Here is an 18,960-nt window from a genome sequence, read left to right as displayed (position 1 = left end):
GTTTCCCACAATTCCATATCCACAAAATGTGTGGATGTGGGTCTTAGTTTAGTGGTGAATGAGGTGGAGGTGCTGGGCTGGCTTCGATGTTCTTAGAGGTCTTTTCCAAACTTGATATCCCACCTTTCCCACCTCCTCCAAACTCTTCCTTCCTTGCTTGTGGCTTTCCCTGTCCACACTGGGATTCTGGCTTCAGACTTTCCAAACTTGTTTCAAGAGCCTGTTACCGGAAGAAATCCCATTCTCCAAATGGGATCAGTGTGCAATAGAATTATTTTGAATGAGGAAAGAGTGTTGTTGGAACTCTGCAGCAGGAACAAGAAGATGCAGGAAAATTGGGCACTCTCCCAGAACATCACTTTTTCATGTCCTAAGGTAGGGGAGCAGGAAAAGAAAGGCACCATTCCCAGGCTCACCCAGGGTTTTGCTGGAGCACTCAGCTCCAAAACATGAAAGCAGGTAGTAAAACCCAAACAGGGACCTCAGACAAAAAGTCCGCGATGGATTAGGCAGCTTCCAGGATGCCCAGCACAGAATTTCAAGGAATTGCAGGCAGCCTGGAACACTCTGAGTTTGTGACCCAGGAGTATCATCCATGTCACTTGGTTTCCTGCTGTTCTGAGTGGCTGGAACACTGATAGCTGGGATAACAGCTGAAGGAAGCAAGGATATTCTTTTAGGGAGAGGAGAAGGAGAAGGAGAAGGAGAAGGAGAAGGAGAAGGAGAAGGAGAAGGAGAAGGAGAAGGAGAAGGAGAAGGAGAAGGAGAAGGAGAAGGAGAAGGAGAAGGAGAAGGAGAAGGAGAAGGAGAAGGAGAAGTCAACCTTCCTCGTCTCTGTTTCCCAGCATTCCCCTCCCACCTTTTCAGTCAGTCCTTGTTGTCCCATTTCTCCGCAGGCCTCCAACCCGGGGCAGTTTGAGAATGACAGTGACGTGCTGTGGCAGCGGGCGCAGCTCCCGGACACCGTGTTCCACCACGGCCGCGTGGGGATCAACACGGACCGCCCGGATGAGGCCCTGGTGGTCCACGGCAACGTGAAGGTCATGGGCTCCCTGATGCACCCTTCAGATGTCCGAGTGAAGGAGGACATCCAGGAGGTGGGAATCTGGGAAGCAGGGTGGGCTTGGGGTCACCAGGAGGCTGAAGAATTCCAATAATTCTTTCACATCCCTTCCACCTCGGGATATTCCATGATCCTGTGACTGCAGAGCAGATGGGAAGTGCCTTAGGATTTTTTCTGTCCCAAGCACAGCTAGTTCACTGTATCTTAGGGAATATTGACTCTTCCAGTGTTAACCAGAAGTAGCAAACAGCAGGAAAAAGGTGGAAAATGAGTGGAAAAACGGTCAGTGTGGCAGGTACCACACTGGGCTGTGCCAGAGCCTGGGTGAGAGGCTTGGCTCTGCTCTGAATTCCTCTCAGCTGGATTTGCCTGTCCAGAAAAGCTGGATATAACCCCGTCACCTGTTTTTGGGAACTGTCTCTAGTCTGGTTCTGCAAGGAGACTCAGTCTCCTGATTTCCCTATCCAAGGGTCTTGTCCAGACTTGGACATTAACTCCAGTGTTTGTCCTCATGGCTGCTCAGAGCAGGGTTCAGGGCTATCTCCCAAAGGAATTCCCATGGGCCATAATGGGTTGTCCTGCTTGGATGCAGAGTGGTGGGGATTTGAGAAGCAATATCCCGTTGGGAATTCCATGTGCCTGTTTTGTCCCAGGTGGACACCACGGAGCAGCTAAAGCGGATCTCCAGGATGAGGCTGGTGCACTACAACTACAAACCTGAGTTTGCAGCCACAGTGGGCATTGACAGCACCTCTGAGACAGGTACATCCCATGGGAATACACCTGTGAGACGGGAATGTCCCATGGGAATACGCCTCTGACACAGGAATGTGCCACAGGAATTCCCTGCCTTTCCCAGGGGCTGGACCCAGCCCTGTGCCAGGGCAGTCTCCCAGGTGTGGGGTGGGCAAGAGGGGCCTTCTAACCTCCCGAATTAAGGAATCTAATGAAATTCCCTCTTTCGTGAGTGGGAAAGAAAGTGACACTTCCCACAGGGAGAAGGTTTCTCCAAGTACACTGTGGTGGGTGATGATCCCTATCCGTAGAATTTGGGGAGCAGCCTTGTCTGAACATCCTCTGCCCTTGAGGGTCTCCAAGGAGCTGTGCACAACTTGGAATGAGTATCCAGGGGATGCAGGGTGATCCTATCTCACCTCACTGTTCCATCTCCACATCTCCAGGTGTCATCGCTCAGGAGGTGAAGGAGATTCTGCCCGAAGCTGTGAAGGACACTGGGGACCTGGTCTTTTCCAATGGGAAAACCCTGGAGAACTTCCTGGTGGTGAACAAGGTTGGTGGCAGCCAGGAGGCTGGGGAAGCTGGCTCGAGGGAATTGCGGAGCTGGATATGGGAGAGGGAAGGTGGGATGCCTGGGAAATGCTCCCAGATGAGTTTCAGACCTGGCTGGTCTTCCAGAAGTCGGGAGCAGCCCTGGGTGGGTATCGGACACCGGCAGGGAGGAACCAGCCTGATGCTGGTGAAATTTGGCAGCATCTCCCTGGGGAAGGGCTCCTTGTTGGCAGCTTCCTGCTGGGAGGCTCCCAGTGCTAATCTCCCCTTCCTAGATAAGATAAGGTGCTTATGTCAGGATAACCTGGAGCACCTGGTTTCCTGACTTTTCCCAACCTGTGGCAGCCTGGCTGCTGCTCTGGGAATCGAGGGGACAGTCTCCCATGGCACACAGGGAGGGCATGGATTGTCCAGGTCCAGGTGTGCCTCAACCTGCTGGCCTGATTCCCTGGCAGGAGCGGATCTTCATGGAGAACGTGGGAGCCGTGAAGGAGCTGTGCAAGCTCACGGATAACCTGGAGACACGGATCGATGAGCTGGAAAGGTGGAGCCACAAGCTGGCCAAGCTCAAGAGGCTGGACAGCATGAAGTCAACTGTGAGCTCTGGAGCCTTCAGGTACCCATGGCGCCACAGGGAATGTCCCCTTTCATCCCAGGGAGTTCCAAGGGGCAGCTCGGATTGGGAACAGGGAGATGAGGAAGGACTGGGATGTTGGCTGGTGTTGCTTGGCCTGGAGTGGATTTAAAGAGCTGATCTTGAGGAGGTTTGGAATTCCCACAGGACCAGCCCAACAGCGCCCGGGATGAAATGGTCTCCATGTTTCCCTAAAGTCAGTGGCTTTCTCATGGCAAAGAGTTTCCCATGCTTCCAAAATTTCCTTCCTGACCCTGCTTATGCCAGTTTTGGGGCAAAGCACCAAAAGGGTTTGTGACTGTCACACCACAAAAACGTCTTTTCCCTCCCAGAAAATGCCGTTTTTTCCTGGTAATAGTTTGGAAACCTATCCCTGCCCAGCTCAGCTCCATTCCTCCTTTCTCCTTGCAGCCAAACTGGGAGCCAGTTCAGCCGGGCAGGAAGCGTGCCCCACAAAAAGAGACCCCACAAAGTCGCCAGCAAGGTAAGGAATGGATCCCAAAGGAGCAGTGCTGGGAGCAGAGAAGGCTCAGCCTGGAGTAAAGGAGGATCAGGGGGAACCTCACTGTCCACAAATCCCTGGAAGGAGGTTGGAGCCAGGAGATTGGGCTCTGCTCCCTGCTTTATCCAAGAGGAAACAGCCTCAGGTTGTGCCAGGGGAGGGCTAGGCTGGATATTAGGGAAAATTTCTTCATGGAAGGGGCTGTCAGGCGCTGGAGCGGGCTCCAGTGGTGGAGTCCCCATTGCTGTGCCTGTGGATGTGGCACTTGGGGACATGGATTAGTGGTGGCCTTGGCAGTGCTGGGGGTGGGGTTGGACTCCACGATCCTAGAGGGCTTTTCCAACCACAGTTCTCCCATGATCTTCCTTTCTATCTCCTAATGGAGACGTTAAATGACTTCTAAACTTGGGGAGTTGAGGATTTTCCGGGAGGCAGGAAGAGAGCTTAGGAGGGCTGGGGGAGATCTGTGCAAGGACCAGAGCAGTGAGGGAGCTGAGCTGATCCAGGGGGTCCTGAATGAGCTGATCCAGGGTTTTTTTCCATCACAGTCTCCATCGGTTGTCCCGGAGCAGGCCTGCATCAGCCAGCGCTTCCTCCAGGGCACCATCATTGCCCTGGTCATCATCATGGCATTCAGGTGAGATCCCACTCCTGGGCTGCTGCATCCGGCTCATCCATTGGGACTGTGCCATCCATGGGGTGTGCAGTGAGGGGCTGTGGGTGTATGGCTTCTTCCAGAGAATCCTGGAATGCTTTGGGTTGGAAGAGACCTTAAAGTTTATCTGGTTCCAGCCCCCTGCCATGAGCTGGGAACTTCCACTATCCCAGGTTGCTCCAGCCTGGCCTTGAACACTTCCAGGGATGGGGCATCCATCTCTCCTGGGCTGGAATCCCATGCCCTGTCCTTGCTCCCTGCTCCTCCTCACCCTGCCCTTGTCTCTTTTGCAGCGTGGTGTCCATGTCCACGCTCTACGTGCTGAGCCTGCGCAGCGAGGAGGATCTCGTGGACATCGATGGGTGGGTATTTCGGGAATCGCTGGAAGGGATGAGGACACCTGGGAGGGGCTGGAGCACAGAAACTGGGATTGCTGAGCACAGTTCCAGAGCTGCAGACCCTGCCAGGCACAGCCACACACCCCAGTCTGATGGTGGTTGAATTATCTGGCGCAAGAAGTGAGGAATAGAGAAGGAAAAGGGAATCTCTTTTTAGGATATGCTGAATGTTCCTTGGGTGCCTCCAGCTGGACTAAAACAGCCTCATCCCACTGGTGCAGCAGGACTGGACCAGCTTTGGGAGCTTGTGTAACCTGATAATGTCTCTTTTTCTCCCTCTCTTTTCCCTCTCCCATTTTTCTCCCTCCTCCCCTCCTCACATCTCTCATCCAACCCATTTTCCTTCCACTTTGTCTTTGATTTCCCCATATTTGTCTTTTCCTTCCCATTATCTTCCATATCCTCTTTCATTCCCTGTCCTCCTGGTCACCTTCCCACTTTCCTGTTCTCCTTGTCTCCCTGCACTGTCCTGTAGCTCCTTTGCTGTACCCACTGCCTGTCTCCTGGCCCTCTTTCGGCACGGGGGTCCCGGAATTCCGGTCGCTCTGTGTCCACGGTATGTGACTGTTTCATTATTTCATTATTTAATTCCTTTGTCCCTTCTCTTAATTCCTACTTTTTTTTCCTGCATCACCAAAGGCCAAGAAACTGGAAACAGAGAAAGGGATGTGAGACTTCCAGTGGGATTGAAGGAGGAAGGGTTATGGGTCTTGTCAAGGAAGGGAAATTAGGAGTAGGAGATGGAAAAATCAGTTGGTTAAAGGTTAAATAAAGAAATTGCATCCTGCAGGGAGAGCAGGAGCAAGATAAAGCTGTGTAAGGAAAAGGGGTGAGGCAGTGGAGGAACTTCAGGGATGAGGGCTGGATTTAGACTGGGATGAAGGTGAAGCTCTAGAGGCTTGTGCCCACATTCTCTTTGGAAGACTGGTGTTGAGTCTCCTTCGACCTGGAAAAAAATCCCTCTATTTAGACAAATCTCAGAGATGACAAAGTGTTTTTTTAATTCCTCTAAATGAGTGAAGCTCTGTTAATCCCACAGAAACCTGGAGCAATGCTCAGGGACAGGTAAGACATGGACACAGGTGTCCAGAAGTGTTCCTTGTTCTGCAGACCTGGGAGAAAGATTCCCTCCTTTTCCCATCTCCCTTACCGTCCGGAGATGGCTGTGGTGTCCTCAGCTCAGGTCTTGGCTAGCTGCAATGAAACACTTGGAATTCCATGGGATGAATTTGGGCATGGGGGGATTGTGTGTGTTTCTGAGGAACAAGGTGAGGAACAGTCTGTCTTCAAGGGATAAGGGGCACATTCCTTAGGGAGTGGTGAGAGCTTGAAGCTGCTGATTCCCAAGCACCTAAATCCACCCAGGAGATTCCTGGTGGGAGTCAAATCCACCATATACACCATGTTCCAGGAGGGTTGCTGGTGTCCTCTGAATCAGCTGGGACTTTTCCCTGCCAGACATGGAACAGCCACACTATTCCCTGTGGAATTTCTGAGCTCTCCGTGCTGTTTTCATGGCTCGTGTGCCTTTCTCCTGCCTTTCCCAGGTCACTCTGTTCTTCTCCACATCTCCACTTACTCCATGTGCCTCTTCCCATCCTCCTGCTGCAGCTATTGTTCACCCCACCTACAAGTGGCCCCATTGTCCACACCCAGGAGGTTTCCAGCATCTTTTCCTACATTCCAGGTCAAGCCAGAACATTGACAAGACGCAGATCGTGCGATCCACAGCCACATCCAGCGGGGCCAGCAGCAGGATCCCCCCAGAGCACGGTGGGTGATGGATTGGGATGGCTCTGGTTTCATGGAAGGGCTGCAGGGCACCAGGTGCTGCTCCTGTTCCATCCCTTGACTTATTTATTCCCTGTGTCCCTGCAGTCCTGGATGAGACACATGGAGTAGCCCTTGGCGTTCCCGGTCGCGGTGTGCTGGCCTGTTTCAACCCTCCCTGTTTTTCCACGTGCTGCTCCATTGCTCCCACTGCCATCTCCTCCACTGTCCCCTCGGAGACCAGTCCTGCCCACGCCACCAACCGGACAGGTGAGGGCCAGCCCAGATTCCCAGAAATGCTGGGACATCTCCAAGGTTTGTGTCACCTCATGTCCTCCTCGTGTTCCTTTTGAGAAGGTCTGCTCAGTCTCCTCCAGGATGAACAATTCCAGCTCCTTCTCCCCTCCAGATCCTTTGTCATCCTCATTCCACTCCTTTGGAAGCTCTCTAATAGCTGATACTCTTTCTATCCTTATCCTTGAATGTATCCTTTATGTCCTTCTCTGCCCATGTGGTGCAGTTTGGATCCTGTTGCCAGGGGTGTGTGAGCGCTAAAAAGGATTTGGAGCTTCCCATGTTGCCAGCAAAAAGTCATGGGAAGCTACACCAGGCACAGCTCACCTGAGCAGCCCTGCCTTGAGGTCTGACCTCATTCCCTCCTCACTCCATCATCAGCTCCATCAGGCACAAAGGGAATGGAAGCACAGATTCCTGGAATGCTTTGGGTCAGAAGGGACCTTAAAGCCCATCTGGTTCCACCCCTGCCATGGGCAGGGAACCTTCCACTATCCCAGGTAGCTCCAAGTCCTGTCCAGCCTGGTCTGGAACACTTCCAGGGATCCAGGGACAGCCACAGCCTCTCTGGGCAACTTGGGGTGCATCAGGAGGTGACATGGGGACAGGATGATCCCAGTGCTCCCAGCCTTTCTCTGCTTCTCAGCAAAACCTTCTCTCCCATTTTTCCACAGACCAAAGCCAGCCCTCCCTCCTGCCAGTGACAAATATCAAAGCCAAATCCAGGGGCATCACCGGGAAATCCACCTCCTACACCAAGTGGCCAAAGACTCCTGACAGGTCTCAGAGCTTCGGCAGCCCCAATGCCAGCCCCTCCTCCCCCTTCTCCCACATCCAGGGCAAATCCAAGTACATCTCCAACCTCTCGCTCTCCCGCAGCAGCTCCCGGCAGCAGCGCAGCCTCCGGCAGCCGGTGAGCGAGCGGCCCCGCACGGAGCAGCCCGGCACGGATGGTACGTGGATCCCACCTTCTTTGCCTTCCAGCCTCGGGATTTTCCACCCTTTGCTGTTCCTAAACACCCTGTTCTCTCCCTGACAGGGCCGAGCCCGGTGCTGCAGTCCATCCGGATCCTGGAGATCAACCTGGCCATCCATTCCCAGTACTGCGCCGCTGCCGACGCCTGCAGGTGAGCCAGAAGGGCTGGCTGGTGGCACCTTGGTGGCACTTTAGGAAATTTATTCCTATTTAGCAAACAGGAAAATCTGGGAGTTTTTCCAAGATTTTCTTGGGTGTTTCCTGCCATCACCTCGTGCTGCTCCATGGGAAGAGGAGCGGTGCTCCCAGCTTTCCCTCAGGGGTTGTATTTGGTGGTGGGCTCGGCCTTGGGACATTGGGAAGTTCTTCCCTCTGACTTCTCAGCCTGCCAGGGATTTTGAGTCCTGTCCTGCCTTTCCCACAGCCTGGTGACATCTAATGTTCTTTCTGTGTTCCCAGGAGTGGGAATTTCAGCTACCGCATCCCTGTGAGCCAGCAGACGGCCGTGAACACCAACCTGACCCTGGAGATGAAGTGAGTGCCCATGGATCATGTCCTTTGGGAGCCCCTGGAGTGGCTGATGTGGCCATGGTGTCTCCATGGGAAAGGGACACTTGTTCCCCCTTCCGGGCTCTCATGGTGTCCTCTCTTCCCAGCTCCTCCTCCACTGTGTCCATCTCCCTTTGTGACCTTGTCTCCAGTGATCCCTGCCAGGATGCTGTGAGCAGGAACAGCTCCACTGACTCCACAGATGCACAGGTAGGGAGAAGGGGACAGCTCACTAAATACACATGGAATCATTGAGGTTGGAAAAGTCCTACCATTCCCACAGCACTGTCAAGGCCACCATGTCCCCAGGCGCCACATCCACGCGGCTTTTAAATCCCTCCAGGAGTGGGGACTCCACTGCTGCTCCCCTTCCACCCCTCAATTTATTCCCACAGGGAACAAGGCAGCCCTTCCCGTGAAGGAATTCCCATGAAGGAATTTTCCCTAATACCCAACTTAAACCTCCCTAGCACAGCTTGAGGCCGTTTCCTCTCATCCTGTCCTTGGTTCCCTGGGAGCAGAGCCTGATCCCACCTGGCTGCCCTCTCCTGTCAGGGAGTTATGTAGAACTTCCAGTAGGTCCACCTGGACCATCTCTACTTCCAGTAGAGCCTGAAGGTCCATCTGGAGCCTCCTTTCCTCCCAGCTGAGCCCCTCCAGCTCCCAGAGCCCTTCCTCATCCCACTTGTGCTCCAGGAATCATCCATGGGGTCACTTGACAGCAGGAGGCTGTGGATTTCCTCCCAGATCCAGCCTGGAGGCCATCCCCCAGGCTGATCCCTGACCAGCTGTCCCCTTCCCTCCCCAGGACACCTCGCACCGCTGGCCCCTGGTGATGCTGTCCTTCCGAGAGTTTTCCTACCACTTCCGAGTGGCGCAGCCGGTGAGTACCCGCAGCTGGTCCAGGGGCACGTGGGAAGGAGAGAAATGGGGGATTTATGGAATGTGGGAAATGCAGGAGCTTCCCACAGTCCTGTGGGTGGTAGGAAGATGATCTGTCCCTACCCAGCCCATAATCCAGGCAGAATTCCACCCTTGGAGTGGCACCCCTCTCTCTCTAAGCTGCTTTTCCCGTTCCTAGGGCCGAGCCGACTGCAGCACTTCCCTGGAGCAGCTGGGGCACCTCTTCACTGACTATTACTTCCAGTTCTACTGGCTCTGTGAGTGAGTCCCGGCAGCACCAGTGCCCTCTGCTCGGAGACAGGAGGGGAACTGGTGCCACTGGGAGCCTCCCGAATTCCCTGCTCCGCTGGCCCCCAGCCCCGCCTCACCCCCGTGTCCTGCGGCAGCTCCGGAGCTGGAATGGTGATGGCTGGAGACACTGAAGCTCAGGACACACAGGACCTAAAAGCCACCACCAGCCCTGTGGTGGCTCCTGGGGGGACCTCGCACCGATTCCCAGCATCCCACACCCCTGTCCTTCCCTTAGGGGGATGTTTGTGTCCTCCATTGCTTCCCCCTCCCCTTCCAACACTGGATTTGGAAGCATCACACAGCACTGAGCGTGGACAGCTCTGCCACATCTCAGAGGGGTGCTCCTTCCGTGGACAGGAGCCCCACCTGGTGCTCCCAGATGTCCCACATCAGTTCTTCACAACACTGGAATTGCTTCAACACTGGAGCCCTTTCCAAGGGCCAAACGCTGGAGTTTGGCCTGGAAAGGATGGCTGTGCCTGGACCTACTGGAAGTTCTACACTGGAGTTGCTGTTCCTTCTGCTTGGCCCAGGGCCACTTCCCACGGACTTCCCAGAGACTCCCGGACCTGCCAATGGACACGTTCCTCTAGGAACAACCAGAGAAGGAGCAGCTTCGACGTCATCCCCCCTCTTCTTTGTGCTCTTAAATCCCATATCCATGTGGGATATCCATGTCTGGATGGATAAAACCCCCACTCAAGCTGCTGCTGAGGCTGTGTCACACCTGGGGACACTTGTCCCCAAGCCAGGGGTGACAAATGACCAGGACCTACCCACATTCAGTGTGGTAGGATCCGTTTTTGTCCGCTTGGAAGCGGCGTGTGCGGAGCTGCCTGGTCGGCTCTGGAGCCAGTGCCAACCTCTGCCCAGATGTGCAGCACTGGCAAAGCCTGGAGTGCCCTGCAGAGCAAGGCCAAGTCCCTGGGAGCACCAGGATCTGTGTCCAGGCAGGATCTCTGCCTCAGGAGAGGGATGGTGTTCTCCCAAAAGTTGGGATGGCAGCAGCTGCAGCCTGTCTCTGCCCTCACAGCGCTGTGCTGGGGGGATTTGGGATATTTTACTGTTACAAGTCCTTAAATTGCTAAACTACTGAAGTCTTGTGGGGTTTAAGCTGGAAAAAAAACAGGAATTTCCTTCTGGCCCCATTGAGCCAGGTGTGTCCTGTGGGAAAGCCAAGTGGCTCCCTGTGCTTCCCTCTCCCCGTCCTGCTCCTTGTGCTGCAGAGGAGTTGTCTGCGTTCCTGGAGGCTCAGCCACCTCCAGGGTATTCCAAGGTGGATTTCCCTGAGGAAACAAGTGAGGGGGAATGCCACATGCTGATCCTAAGGATGCTCTAAAGCTGCTCTGGAAAAACAGATGGGTTTCATCCAGGTAAAGTGGTGGTTCCAGGGCACATCTGGTTTTGTCTCCCATCATCCCGCTCCTGAGCTTATCCCAGCGAAGCAGCCCTGAAATTCCTGGTGATGTCACTTGGATTTGGCATCTGCCCCCAAGAACTGTTTGTAGGGAGGTTTCAAGGCCTGGAAACACTGAACTATAGTTACTAAAATCCACTGAGTCCTGGGAAGCAGGGAATAGTGGGTGAGCAGGGCATTCCGAGCACCCAAGCAGTTGGAAAACCCAGTTTTGGGGAGCTCAGTGGGACAACAGGACACCCCAAGGCCTGGGAATGCCTATGCACAAGCAGGGAGGCTCTATGCTCAGCAGGATTCTTTATTTTTCCCTAAAATTGAGAAGGAAACACCTGGATGTAGCTGAGTGCTTTTCCCTCCACCTGCCCTGAGCGATTTTTCCTGGTTTTAAACTGGGAAGTGACTTCCTTGGCAGGTTTGTTGTTCCCTTGGCAATCAGTGGCCCAGGCTGGCACGTCCTTCCTCAGGTGAGTGATGCTGAGCTGGGATAAAAGCTCCTGGAAGAGGAAACAGGGAATTTTGGGGGGCCAGAGCCTGCAATCACCACCCCCCTCAGCCAAGACACTCCAGTACATTCCACCCCACTCCTGAGGGAAGGAATCAATCAGTGGTGGCCCAGGAGGAAGTTGGGATCTCTCAGGTGTCCCCAGGATGCTCAGCCATGGGATTTGAGGAGATTCCCAACACACCAAGTGCCTGGAAACATCTCTAGTGCCTTTTTCCTTGTGGAACAGCCCCAAGGAACAGTGTTTTCCCACATATATTCCCAAAGGCTGCCTCAGACATGGTGCCCGGGTGGTTTAACTGGGATGTGGCAATTCCTGGAGTGCCAAAGTCAGCCCTACCCACATGGAGCTGGCAGCAATCCCTGGCATCAGGAGAGGACAGGGATTCAGGATGAAGCTTTTAGTGTCAATAGTACCTTATGTCTTAAAAGTGGCACAGGTTGCCCAGAGAAGTTTTGGATGTTCCATCCCTGGAAGTGTTCCAGGACATGTTGGATGGGTTTGGAGCTGCCTGGACCAGTGGAAGGTGTCCCTGCCCATGGCAGGGAGTGGGACTGAATGGGCTTTAAGGTCCCTTCCCACCCAAACCATTCCAGGATTCCATGGTAAAAATCATCCATCGGCTGCTACCCTGCGAGGCAGGAACGAGCCCCAAAGGGGCTCAGAATTGTAAAATGAAGGAGTCATGGAATTGCTTCCAGGCCCGTGGAAACAGCTGTGTGCATGGATTTCCCCCCCAAAACGCATCTCTGCCCCTCCCCTGTCCCCAATCAGTACCAAGAGAGTTCACAATCAGGCCTTCCCTCTCCAGCCTGGGGAAATCCCTCCCCATCCAGCAGCAAAGAGACATTCCTGGCGGGAAGGAAGACAAGAGGGTGGAGAACGAGGCTGTTTGGGAGTTGTTTCAAAAGCAAATTCCCAACTCTTCTGTCCTACTGTTGGAGCTTAAAGCCTGTAAATAGAGACTATGGCACCACTGGAAGAATTAAGGAAAAAAAAACACCACGTAAAGCACTAATTTTGTTGGTTTTAATGTTGCTGCCACAGCTTTAATCACTGTATTTTGCCAGCCAGTTCGTAGAGTTGCATTTGTAGCAGGTTATTATTGATTCCTGGTTTTTATGTGTGGGGAACAAGCGTGGTTTCCCTCTTTTCTTCCTGATTTATATTTATATTTTGCTGAATTTGAGGGCTGAGTTTCCGGATTCCCCGGATATTTTTTTGTTTGTTTGTTTTGTTTTGCTTATTTAGACTTTGTTTTATGCTGGAGGTAAATGTGCCCATATGAATAAAATATATAAATACTGCTTTGTATCCAAGGATGGCTCCTGGTGTTTTCCTCCCTTTCTGATGGAATAACTCAGGTGAATGGCTGTAAAACCGCCCATGGGATGGGGAAAATTCCAAGTCTCTCTTTAATCAGCAGAAGTTTCTGGATATGCCCAGTCAAGGTTCTTTGGAAAGGGGAAAAAAGGAGAAAGGAAGGAGGAAAAAGAAAGGACGAAGGGGAAAGAAATTAGGAAGAGAAAATGAAGGAAGTAGGAGAAAAATGAAGAAAATAAAGAGGGAAAACAAAGGATAAATGGACAAAGGGAAAAGGAAAAAGAAAGCAAAAGGACAAAGAAAGGAGGAAAAAGAAAAAAGGAGGGGAAAAGGAAGAAAGGAAGGAAAAAGAAAAGGGAAACCTGCCTCTGACATCACATTGCTCACTTCAGAGGGCAGACTCAGATCCAAAAGCATCCAAAAGTCCACAGAAGGAAATCTTCCTTCCCAAATGGGAAATCGGGGCTTGGATTTGTGATTTGGAAGTGGAATGGTTTGAAAGCTGGGCTAAAATTCCAACCTGCCTCTTGCGGACATATAAATCAATTCCTTGTTTCTAGGCCAGGCAGTTAATTCAGGAATTAATGAAGGGCACACCCAGCACCACAAAACTCCTGGTTAGGGATGAGAACACCCAAAAAAAGGGGTGAGGAGATGTGACAGCAAAGAAGGCTGAGGGATCAAAAGCATATTTAGAGTTTATTTTGCACAGCCAGGACACAAGGTGGCAGTGGAACACCTGTGACCACACACAGCACAGAAACCCGGGATAACACTGGCCACGTCCCAAAGTACCCAAGATCGCAAAGATCTTGTGCCAATGTGGAGAAAGGGAGGCTCAGGAGGGACCTTTCCACTCTGCTCAACTCCCTGCCAGGAGTGTGCAGCCAGGTAGGATTGGTCTCTTCTCCCAGAGAAAGTGACAGGACAAGAGGAAACAGCCTCAAGCTGCACCAGGAGAGGTTTAGGTTGGGCATTGGGAAAAATTCCTTCATGGAACAGGCTCCAGAGGTGGAGTCTCCATCTCTGGAGGGATTTAAATGCTGTGTGGGTGTGGCACTTGGGGACATGGGTTAGTGGTGGCCTTGGCAGTGCTGGAGGAGTGGTTGGACTGGGTGATCCTAGAGGGCTTTTCCAGCCTTAGACTTCCCTTAATTCTACCCAAGCCCTTTGGAAAAGCCAGGTTTAAAAAAAAAAAAAAGACAAAAAAATAGACAAACCAGCAGTCGCCAGTCAGGTGTGTCACAGAGCCACCTTTATTCACCTGTGGGTCACTGCCTGTCGCAGACCACACCTGCTACAGGCGTTTTCTTCTTGAAATACAAAAGAAATATAAAAAGAGCTTTCCCGAATCCCCCATCCACGCCCCCCGGGGGGTTCAGACGTAGATCCCGACCCAGAGCAGCAGGAACAGGACGCCGAAACCCATGAAGAGCGATGCCACTAGCGAGATCAGCAGCTCCTTGTAGATGTCCCGGGTGTACTTGGTGGATGTCACCTCGTAGCTGCCAGGCCGGGGGTTAAGGTGATAAAACAGAGGCACAGCAAGGCGAGGGGACCCCCACCCGCTCCCCTGCCCCCGGGAATCACGGAGATAATCCGGGATTGGGAGGCACAGCAAGGGGACCTTGCGCTCAGCCGCGGGGATACACGAAGAACCAGGCGGTGAAGAACATGCCGATGGCCAGCAGCACCACTGTGAGGTGCGGGAACACGGCCGGGTTCACCGGGCTCGTGTATCTGCTCATCGCCTCCAGCTCCTGCGGGGACACGGCGGTGTTCAGCGGGGCCGGGCCGCCACCGGGCCGGACCCCCTGTGGCAACCCCCGGTTCCCCCCATCCCCGCCCTCACCATGTCGCCGGTCCCTGCTGCGACACGTCGGCTTCGCTCCCACCGCCGCACGACCGCCCCCCTCCGCCGCCGGAAGTGGAAGTGAGGGCGGGAACGAGGCGCAGCGAGAGCCAGCCGCTTCCCTATTGGTCGGCGGCGGCTCCCAGCGGGCTCGGCGGCGGAGCGCGGGAGCGGCGGCGCGCGAGCGGCCGGGTAATGGCTGAGGGATAACGGGGGGATCTGAGGGGAAATGGGGGCTCTGAGGGGGAATGGCTGAGGGATAACGGGGATCTGAGCGGAAACGGGAGCTCCGAAGGGTAATGGCGTCTGAGGGGCAACGGGGATCTGAGGGGAAACGGGAGCTCTGAGGGAGAATGGCGTTTGAGTGCGAACGGGGATCTGAGGGGAAACGGGGGCTCTGAGGGGGAATCGCTGAGGGATAACGGGGATCTGAGGGGAGACGGAAGCTCTGAGGGGGAATGGCGTCTGAGGGAGAACGAATCTGAGGAGGTAATGGTGGCTGAGGGAAACGGAGGATCTGAGGCCGATGGAACGGGTTGATGGCAGGCCTGGGGAGCTGGGAAATAAGGAGATAAAAATGGGGAGGTGATGGGATCTAGATGGTTATAATGGTGGAGATAATCGAATTTTGGGGAAGGGGATTGGGATGGGAGGGATAGAGGTTGGAAGGGGAGTAATGACGGGCCGAGAGGGAGTGGTGAGGGATAAGGGTGGCCTGAAGCAGGACTCGGGATAAGGGCTGCCAGTAGAGGCCACAGCACTTGGAGTGATGGTTTGCAGGGGAAGCAGTGCCCTCTTTGCTTCCCCCTCCTTGGGTGGCCCAACATTCCTCACGCAGAGCCTGCTCTCAACATCCCCCTTTTCCCTTCCCCAGGATGGGAATCCATGGCTTGGCCAAGCTTATTGCCGACGTGGCTCCCGGGGCCATCCGGGAGAACGACATCAAGTCCTACTTCGGCCGGAAAGTGGCCATCGACGCCTCCATGAGCATCTACCAGTTCCTGATCGCCGTGCGGCAGGGAGCCGACGTGCTCCAGAACGAGGACGGGGAGACCACCAGCCACCTGATGGGAATGTTCTACCGCACCATCCGCATGGTGGAGAATGGCATCAAGCCCGTGTACGTGTTCGACGGGAAGCCCCCGCAGCTGAAATCCGGGGAGCTGGCCAAGCGCACGGAACGCCGCGCCGAGGCGGAGAAGCACCTGCAGGAAGCGCAGGAGGCCGGGGAGGAGGAGAACATCGAGAAGTACAGCAAGAGGCTGGTCAAGGTGACCCCGCAGCACACGCAGGAGTGCAAGAAGCTGCTGGCGCTGATGGGAATTCCCTACGTGGAGGCCCCCGGCGAGGCAGAGGCCAGCTGCGCCGCCCTGGTGAAGGCCGGCAAGGTGTACGCCGCCGCCACGGAGGACATGGATTGCCTCACCTTCGGCAGCCCCGTGCTGATGCGGCACCTCACGGCCAGCGAGACCAAGAAGCTGCCCATCCAGGAGTTCCACCTGAACCGGATCCTGCAGGACCTGCAGCTGACCTGGGAGCAGTTTGTGGACCTGTGCATCCTGCTGGGCTGCGACTACTGCGGCAGCATCCGCGGCATCGGGCCGAAGCGCGCTGTGGAGCTCATCCGGGAGCACAAATCCATCGAGAGGATCGTGCAGCAGCTCGACACCAAGAAGTACCCCCTGCCCGAGAACTGGCTGCACAAGGAGGCGCAGAAGCTCTTCCTGGAGCCCGACGTGATCGATCCCGAGGCCGTGGAGCTGAAGTGGAGCGAGCCGGACGAGGAGCAGCTGGTGCAGTTCATGTGCGGGGAGAAGCAGTTCAACGAGGAGCGCATCCGCAACGGCATCAAGAGGCTGAGCAAGAGCCGCCAGGGGAGCACCCAGGGCCGGCTCGACGACTTCTTCAAGGTCACCGGCTCCATCACCTCGGCCAAGCGCAAGGAGCCGGAGCCCAAGGGAGGGGCCAAGAAGAAAGCCAAGAGCAACTCCAAGCCCAACGGCACCCCGGCCACAAAGACTAAAAAGGCAAAATAATCACATTGGGCGCACACAGACCTCTGGGACTGGGTTTTTGGAGGGCTTAATGAGGAATTTTAGAGTAATGGCAGTTGTGTGTCAGTGCTGCGTGTTAGTGCTGGGAAGGGATGGGTGAGGCCGGCAGAGTGGAACGGCTTCTGGGCACAAACACTCCCAGATTTCAGAATTCCAAAGCTGCACAGCTCCAGAGCAGACCCAGGAGAAGTTAGATTTCAGCCTGATCCCATCCATCCCAGAAAAGGTAGATGCAAGCAGAAACTTGCTTGAGTGATAGGAGTGGAAGGCAAGCTGGAATTGGGAAGGAGGCTTCAAGCAATGAGGTAAAATTCTCCCTTTAAAGAGAATTCATTAAGGTTTTTCCTTCCCTTTTCATGGTCACTCTCCTTATTCAAAACCCAGTTGTGATCTCAATTCCAGCAAGGTCCTGGCCCTCTTTTAGTGCATAATCCAGGGAAAGCTGAGCCCAGACTGCAGCTCTCCCAGCCTGAAATTCGCTTAGAAATGCTTAAAAATGAAAATATCCATAAGCCTAGAACTGCAGCCTCTTAGTCCCTGAATTCCAGAGGCATTTTTCCATGTTGTACACACTTACAGGTCCCCGGATTGGAATTAAAACCTTTTATTTCTTATTTTATTCTGTATTTTCTGTAGTGTTTTGCTTGTCAGAGCCATGGGATGGGTTTTTTTTTCCAGAATAAAATTTGAACTCAAAGACACTGTTTCTCTTTCTCCAGAGAAGTGGCTTAAACCGTGTTTTTAAATGAAAATCCCAGTTTTAGAGGGAATTCTGTAACAGCCGAAAAACCATTCGGATTCTGGAACACAAAGATTTCCAGTTTGAGCTCTCTGGATGCTTCATAGACATCAAAATCCGTGAGTCTGCTCTTTGCCAGTTTGGACAATAAGAAGCTGGCTTGTTTTGTGGGGAAATTAATCTTTAATATTTATTATGCATTATCTTACTAAAATTGGGATTTATGTTTCCTTGCTGTGGATTCTCTTACATGTTTCAATCTACAATTGTTTTTTTTCCAGAAGTTTTTAAATTAAGTATTTCTCTTTTATTTCCAGATATTTTCATAGGTACAGTAATGGTTTTGTGGTGGAGGGATAAAAAATTACTTTAAAATAATAATATCTGGAAATAAGTCTGGGAAATTTACCAATTCTAAAAGCTGCTTTTCCACCCACTCTCTACACTCTCTGGTGTTTCGTGGTATTTCACTCCTCCTCCATTTCTCATTCCAAACAAAGATTCCCACTGCTTCTGGCACTGACATTGTTATTAATGAATTCCAGTTCCACTCTGTGCTGTGGGAAGCCAGGGACCCAGCAGAGCCAGTCAGAGAGGGCACGGGGGATTTGGGGCTCTCAGGTGTGGGCAGTCTCCCCGTGGGAAGACTGGAATATTTTCCACCTTTCCCCCTCTTCCACCTCTTAGTTCTAATTAAATGAATTTTCAACTTCTTCATCCCAGTTTTCCAGCTGGCTGTACCATGCCCCATGTGTTACCCACAGCATTCCCACCCTCAAGCCAAGCCCAGTATGTGCCAGCTCCTGGGAAGAAAGGAGCCCTGTCCCAGTAGAAAGCAGAGCAGTGGGAACTCCCAGACAGCTTTTTGGGAAACCCTGAGTTTATCCAGCAGGAAGAACGCTACAGAGTGTGCCAGCTGGTGCCACGAGCTGCATCCTGGATCCGTGACAGCCATCTCCTGAGAACTCCCTTGCGTTTCCATTCCCGCTGGAGCCTCTTGTGCAGCACTGCCCGCAGGGTTCTCTGCTGTGGAGCTGCTGCACCCTGGGAGCCGTGCATCGGGCACCGGCGGCTCAGGGACACTTGCTGCTGGGAATGCTTTGCTGGAATGGCTCGGGCTCCCAGTTGTATTTCCCGTCTTTTCCTGGCTGTGGGTATCTGGTGAGTTCTGTCGATAGCCACGGCTCCGAAGCAGCAGGGAGACCTGTCCATGTGGGCTCCTCCATCTGGGGTCCAGCGGATCTCATGGTGGCTCTGGCAGGGATGGAGACCTTTGCTATAAACATCCCAGGTGGGAAGATCTTCCTTAGCCTCGTCCTCCGCAGCCAGCTCCAGGGACCTGTGGAGGTCCTGTTCCTGACACGAGAGCAGCTGCCTTTGCTGCCGGAGCCTCTTGTCCAGCAGCATGCGGAGCGTCTGCCCCGATGGCTCCGCCGCAGGATCCTGGCAGCCATGGATTGGGCACCGGCGGCTCCAGGACACTTCCACTTGCTGCTTGGCAGGAACAGGCCAGGTTCCAGTTGGAGCACAACCCAGGTCACAGAGGGTCTGCATGGAAATGGAGGAGCCTTTCCGAGGGATGGACATTCTTGGAATGGAGGAGGATCTCAGCCAGCGTCGGGTTCTGCGGAGGACTGAGCCTTTTCCAGCGGCAGATGTTTTCCTGCAGATCTGGGCTCTTGTTGGGCTCCTGGACGGCTGGGGGCTCTCAGAGGAGCTGGAGGAGCTGCAGGAGCTGCAGGAGGCG

At 53.8% G+C, this 18,960-nt stretch overlaps 3 protein-coding genes across 9 annotated transcripts in view; 2 read left to right on the top strand and 1 right to left on the bottom strand.

Annotated features, from left to right (window-relative positions):
• MYRF (myelin regulatory factor) overlaps nucleotides 1-12,564 on the top strand; it is a 52,208-nt gene extending 39,644 nt beyond the window's left edge. For 2 of the 6 annotated variants that reach the window (XM_026798665.2, XM_014273767.3), the window contains exons 12-27: nucleotides 897-1,097; nucleotides 1,717-1,825; nucleotides 2,245-2,354; nucleotides 2,809-2,969; nucleotides 3,399-3,471; nucleotides 4,038-4,126; nucleotides 4,438-4,506; nucleotides 5,018-5,098; nucleotides 6,230-6,315; nucleotides 6,421-6,582; nucleotides 7,281-7,559; nucleotides 7,646-7,733; nucleotides 8,042-8,116; nucleotides 8,239-8,341; nucleotides 8,940-9,014; nucleotides 9,213-12,564. In XM_026798665.2, coding sequence (XP_026654466.1) covers nucleotides 897-1,097; nucleotides 1,717-1,825; nucleotides 2,245-2,354; nucleotides 2,809-2,969; nucleotides 3,399-3,471; nucleotides 4,038-4,126; nucleotides 4,438-4,506; nucleotides 5,018-5,098; nucleotides 6,230-6,315; nucleotides 6,421-6,582; nucleotides 7,281-7,559; nucleotides 7,646-7,733; nucleotides 8,042-8,116; nucleotides 8,239-8,341; nucleotides 8,940-9,014; nucleotides 9,213-9,299 — 1,848 coding nt within the window. In that variant the 3' untranslated portion in view covers nucleotides 9,300-12,564. The remainder of the gene's footprint in view (nucleotides 1-896; nucleotides 1,098-1,716; nucleotides 1,826-2,244; nucleotides 2,355-2,808; nucleotides 2,970-3,398; nucleotides 3,472-4,037; nucleotides 4,127-4,437; nucleotides 4,507-5,017; nucleotides 5,099-6,229; nucleotides 6,316-6,420; nucleotides 6,583-7,280; nucleotides 7,560-7,645; nucleotides 7,734-8,041; nucleotides 8,117-8,238; nucleotides 8,342-8,939; nucleotides 9,015-9,212) is intronic. The other 4 variants (XM_026798667.2, XM_014273768.3, XM_074543584.1 and 1 more) reach the window with 4 other exon arrangements.
• Nucleotides 12,565-13,801: 1,237 nt separating this feature from the next.
• Nucleotides 13,802-14,531, bottom strand: TMEM258 (transmembrane protein 258). The gene is made up of 3 exons (XM_074543651.1): nucleotides 14,421-14,531; nucleotides 14,219-14,328; nucleotides 13,802-14,073 (listed from the first exon to the last, which is right to left on the bottom strand). Exons 1-3 carry the CDS (start codon nucleotides 14,421-14,423, stop codon nucleotides 13,947-13,949), a joined length of 240 nt encoding a protein of 79 aa, XP_074399752.1. The 5' UTR covers nucleotides 14,424-14,531; the 3' UTR covers nucleotides 13,802-13,946.
• Nucleotides 14,493-17,443, top strand: FEN1 (flap structure-specific endonuclease 1). Of its 2 annotated transcripts, none has more exons than XM_074543635.1 (2): nucleotides 14,493-14,612; nucleotides 15,295-17,443. In XM_074543635.1, the coding sequence occupies exon 2, from the start codon at nucleotides 15,296-15,298 to the stop codon at nucleotides 16,454-16,456; it is 1,161 nt and encodes a 386-aa protein (XP_074399736.1). In that variant the 5' UTR covers nucleotides 14,493-14,612; nucleotide 15,295; the 3' UTR covers nucleotides 16,457-17,443. The 2 variants fall into 2 exon arrangements, with proteins under 2 accessions (XP_074399736.1, XP_074399737.1); XM_074543636.1 differs by lacking the exon at nucleotides 14,493-14,612 and adding an exon at nucleotides 14,618-14,716.
• Nucleotides 17,444-18,960: the final 1,517 nt, after the last annotated feature.

This window comes from Zonotrichia albicollis, chromosome 6 (assembly GCF_047830755.1).
Source record: "Zonotrichia albicollis isolate bZonAlb1 chromosome 6, bZonAlb1.hap1, whole genome shotgun sequence".
In the NCBI taxonomy this organism is placed as follows: domain Eukaryota; kingdom Metazoa; phylum Chordata; class Aves; order Passeriformes; family Passerellidae; genus Zonotrichia; species Zonotrichia albicollis.
Note: the sequence above shows the minus strand (reverse complement) of the source record. Positions and strands in the feature narration are given on the sequence as shown.

Bases quoted from the DNA above. Each gene is read 5' to 3' on its own strand.
- TMEM258 (XM_074543651.1), bottom strand. The intron at 14,074-14,218 runs GTATCCCCGCGG...CCGGCCTGGCAG, and splicing joins TTCACCGCCTGGTTCTTCGT to CTACGAGGTGACATCCACCA.
- FEN1 (XM_074543635.1), top strand. From the start codon at position 15,296: ATGGGAATCCATGGCTTGGCCAAGCTTATTGCCGACGTGGCTCCCGGG.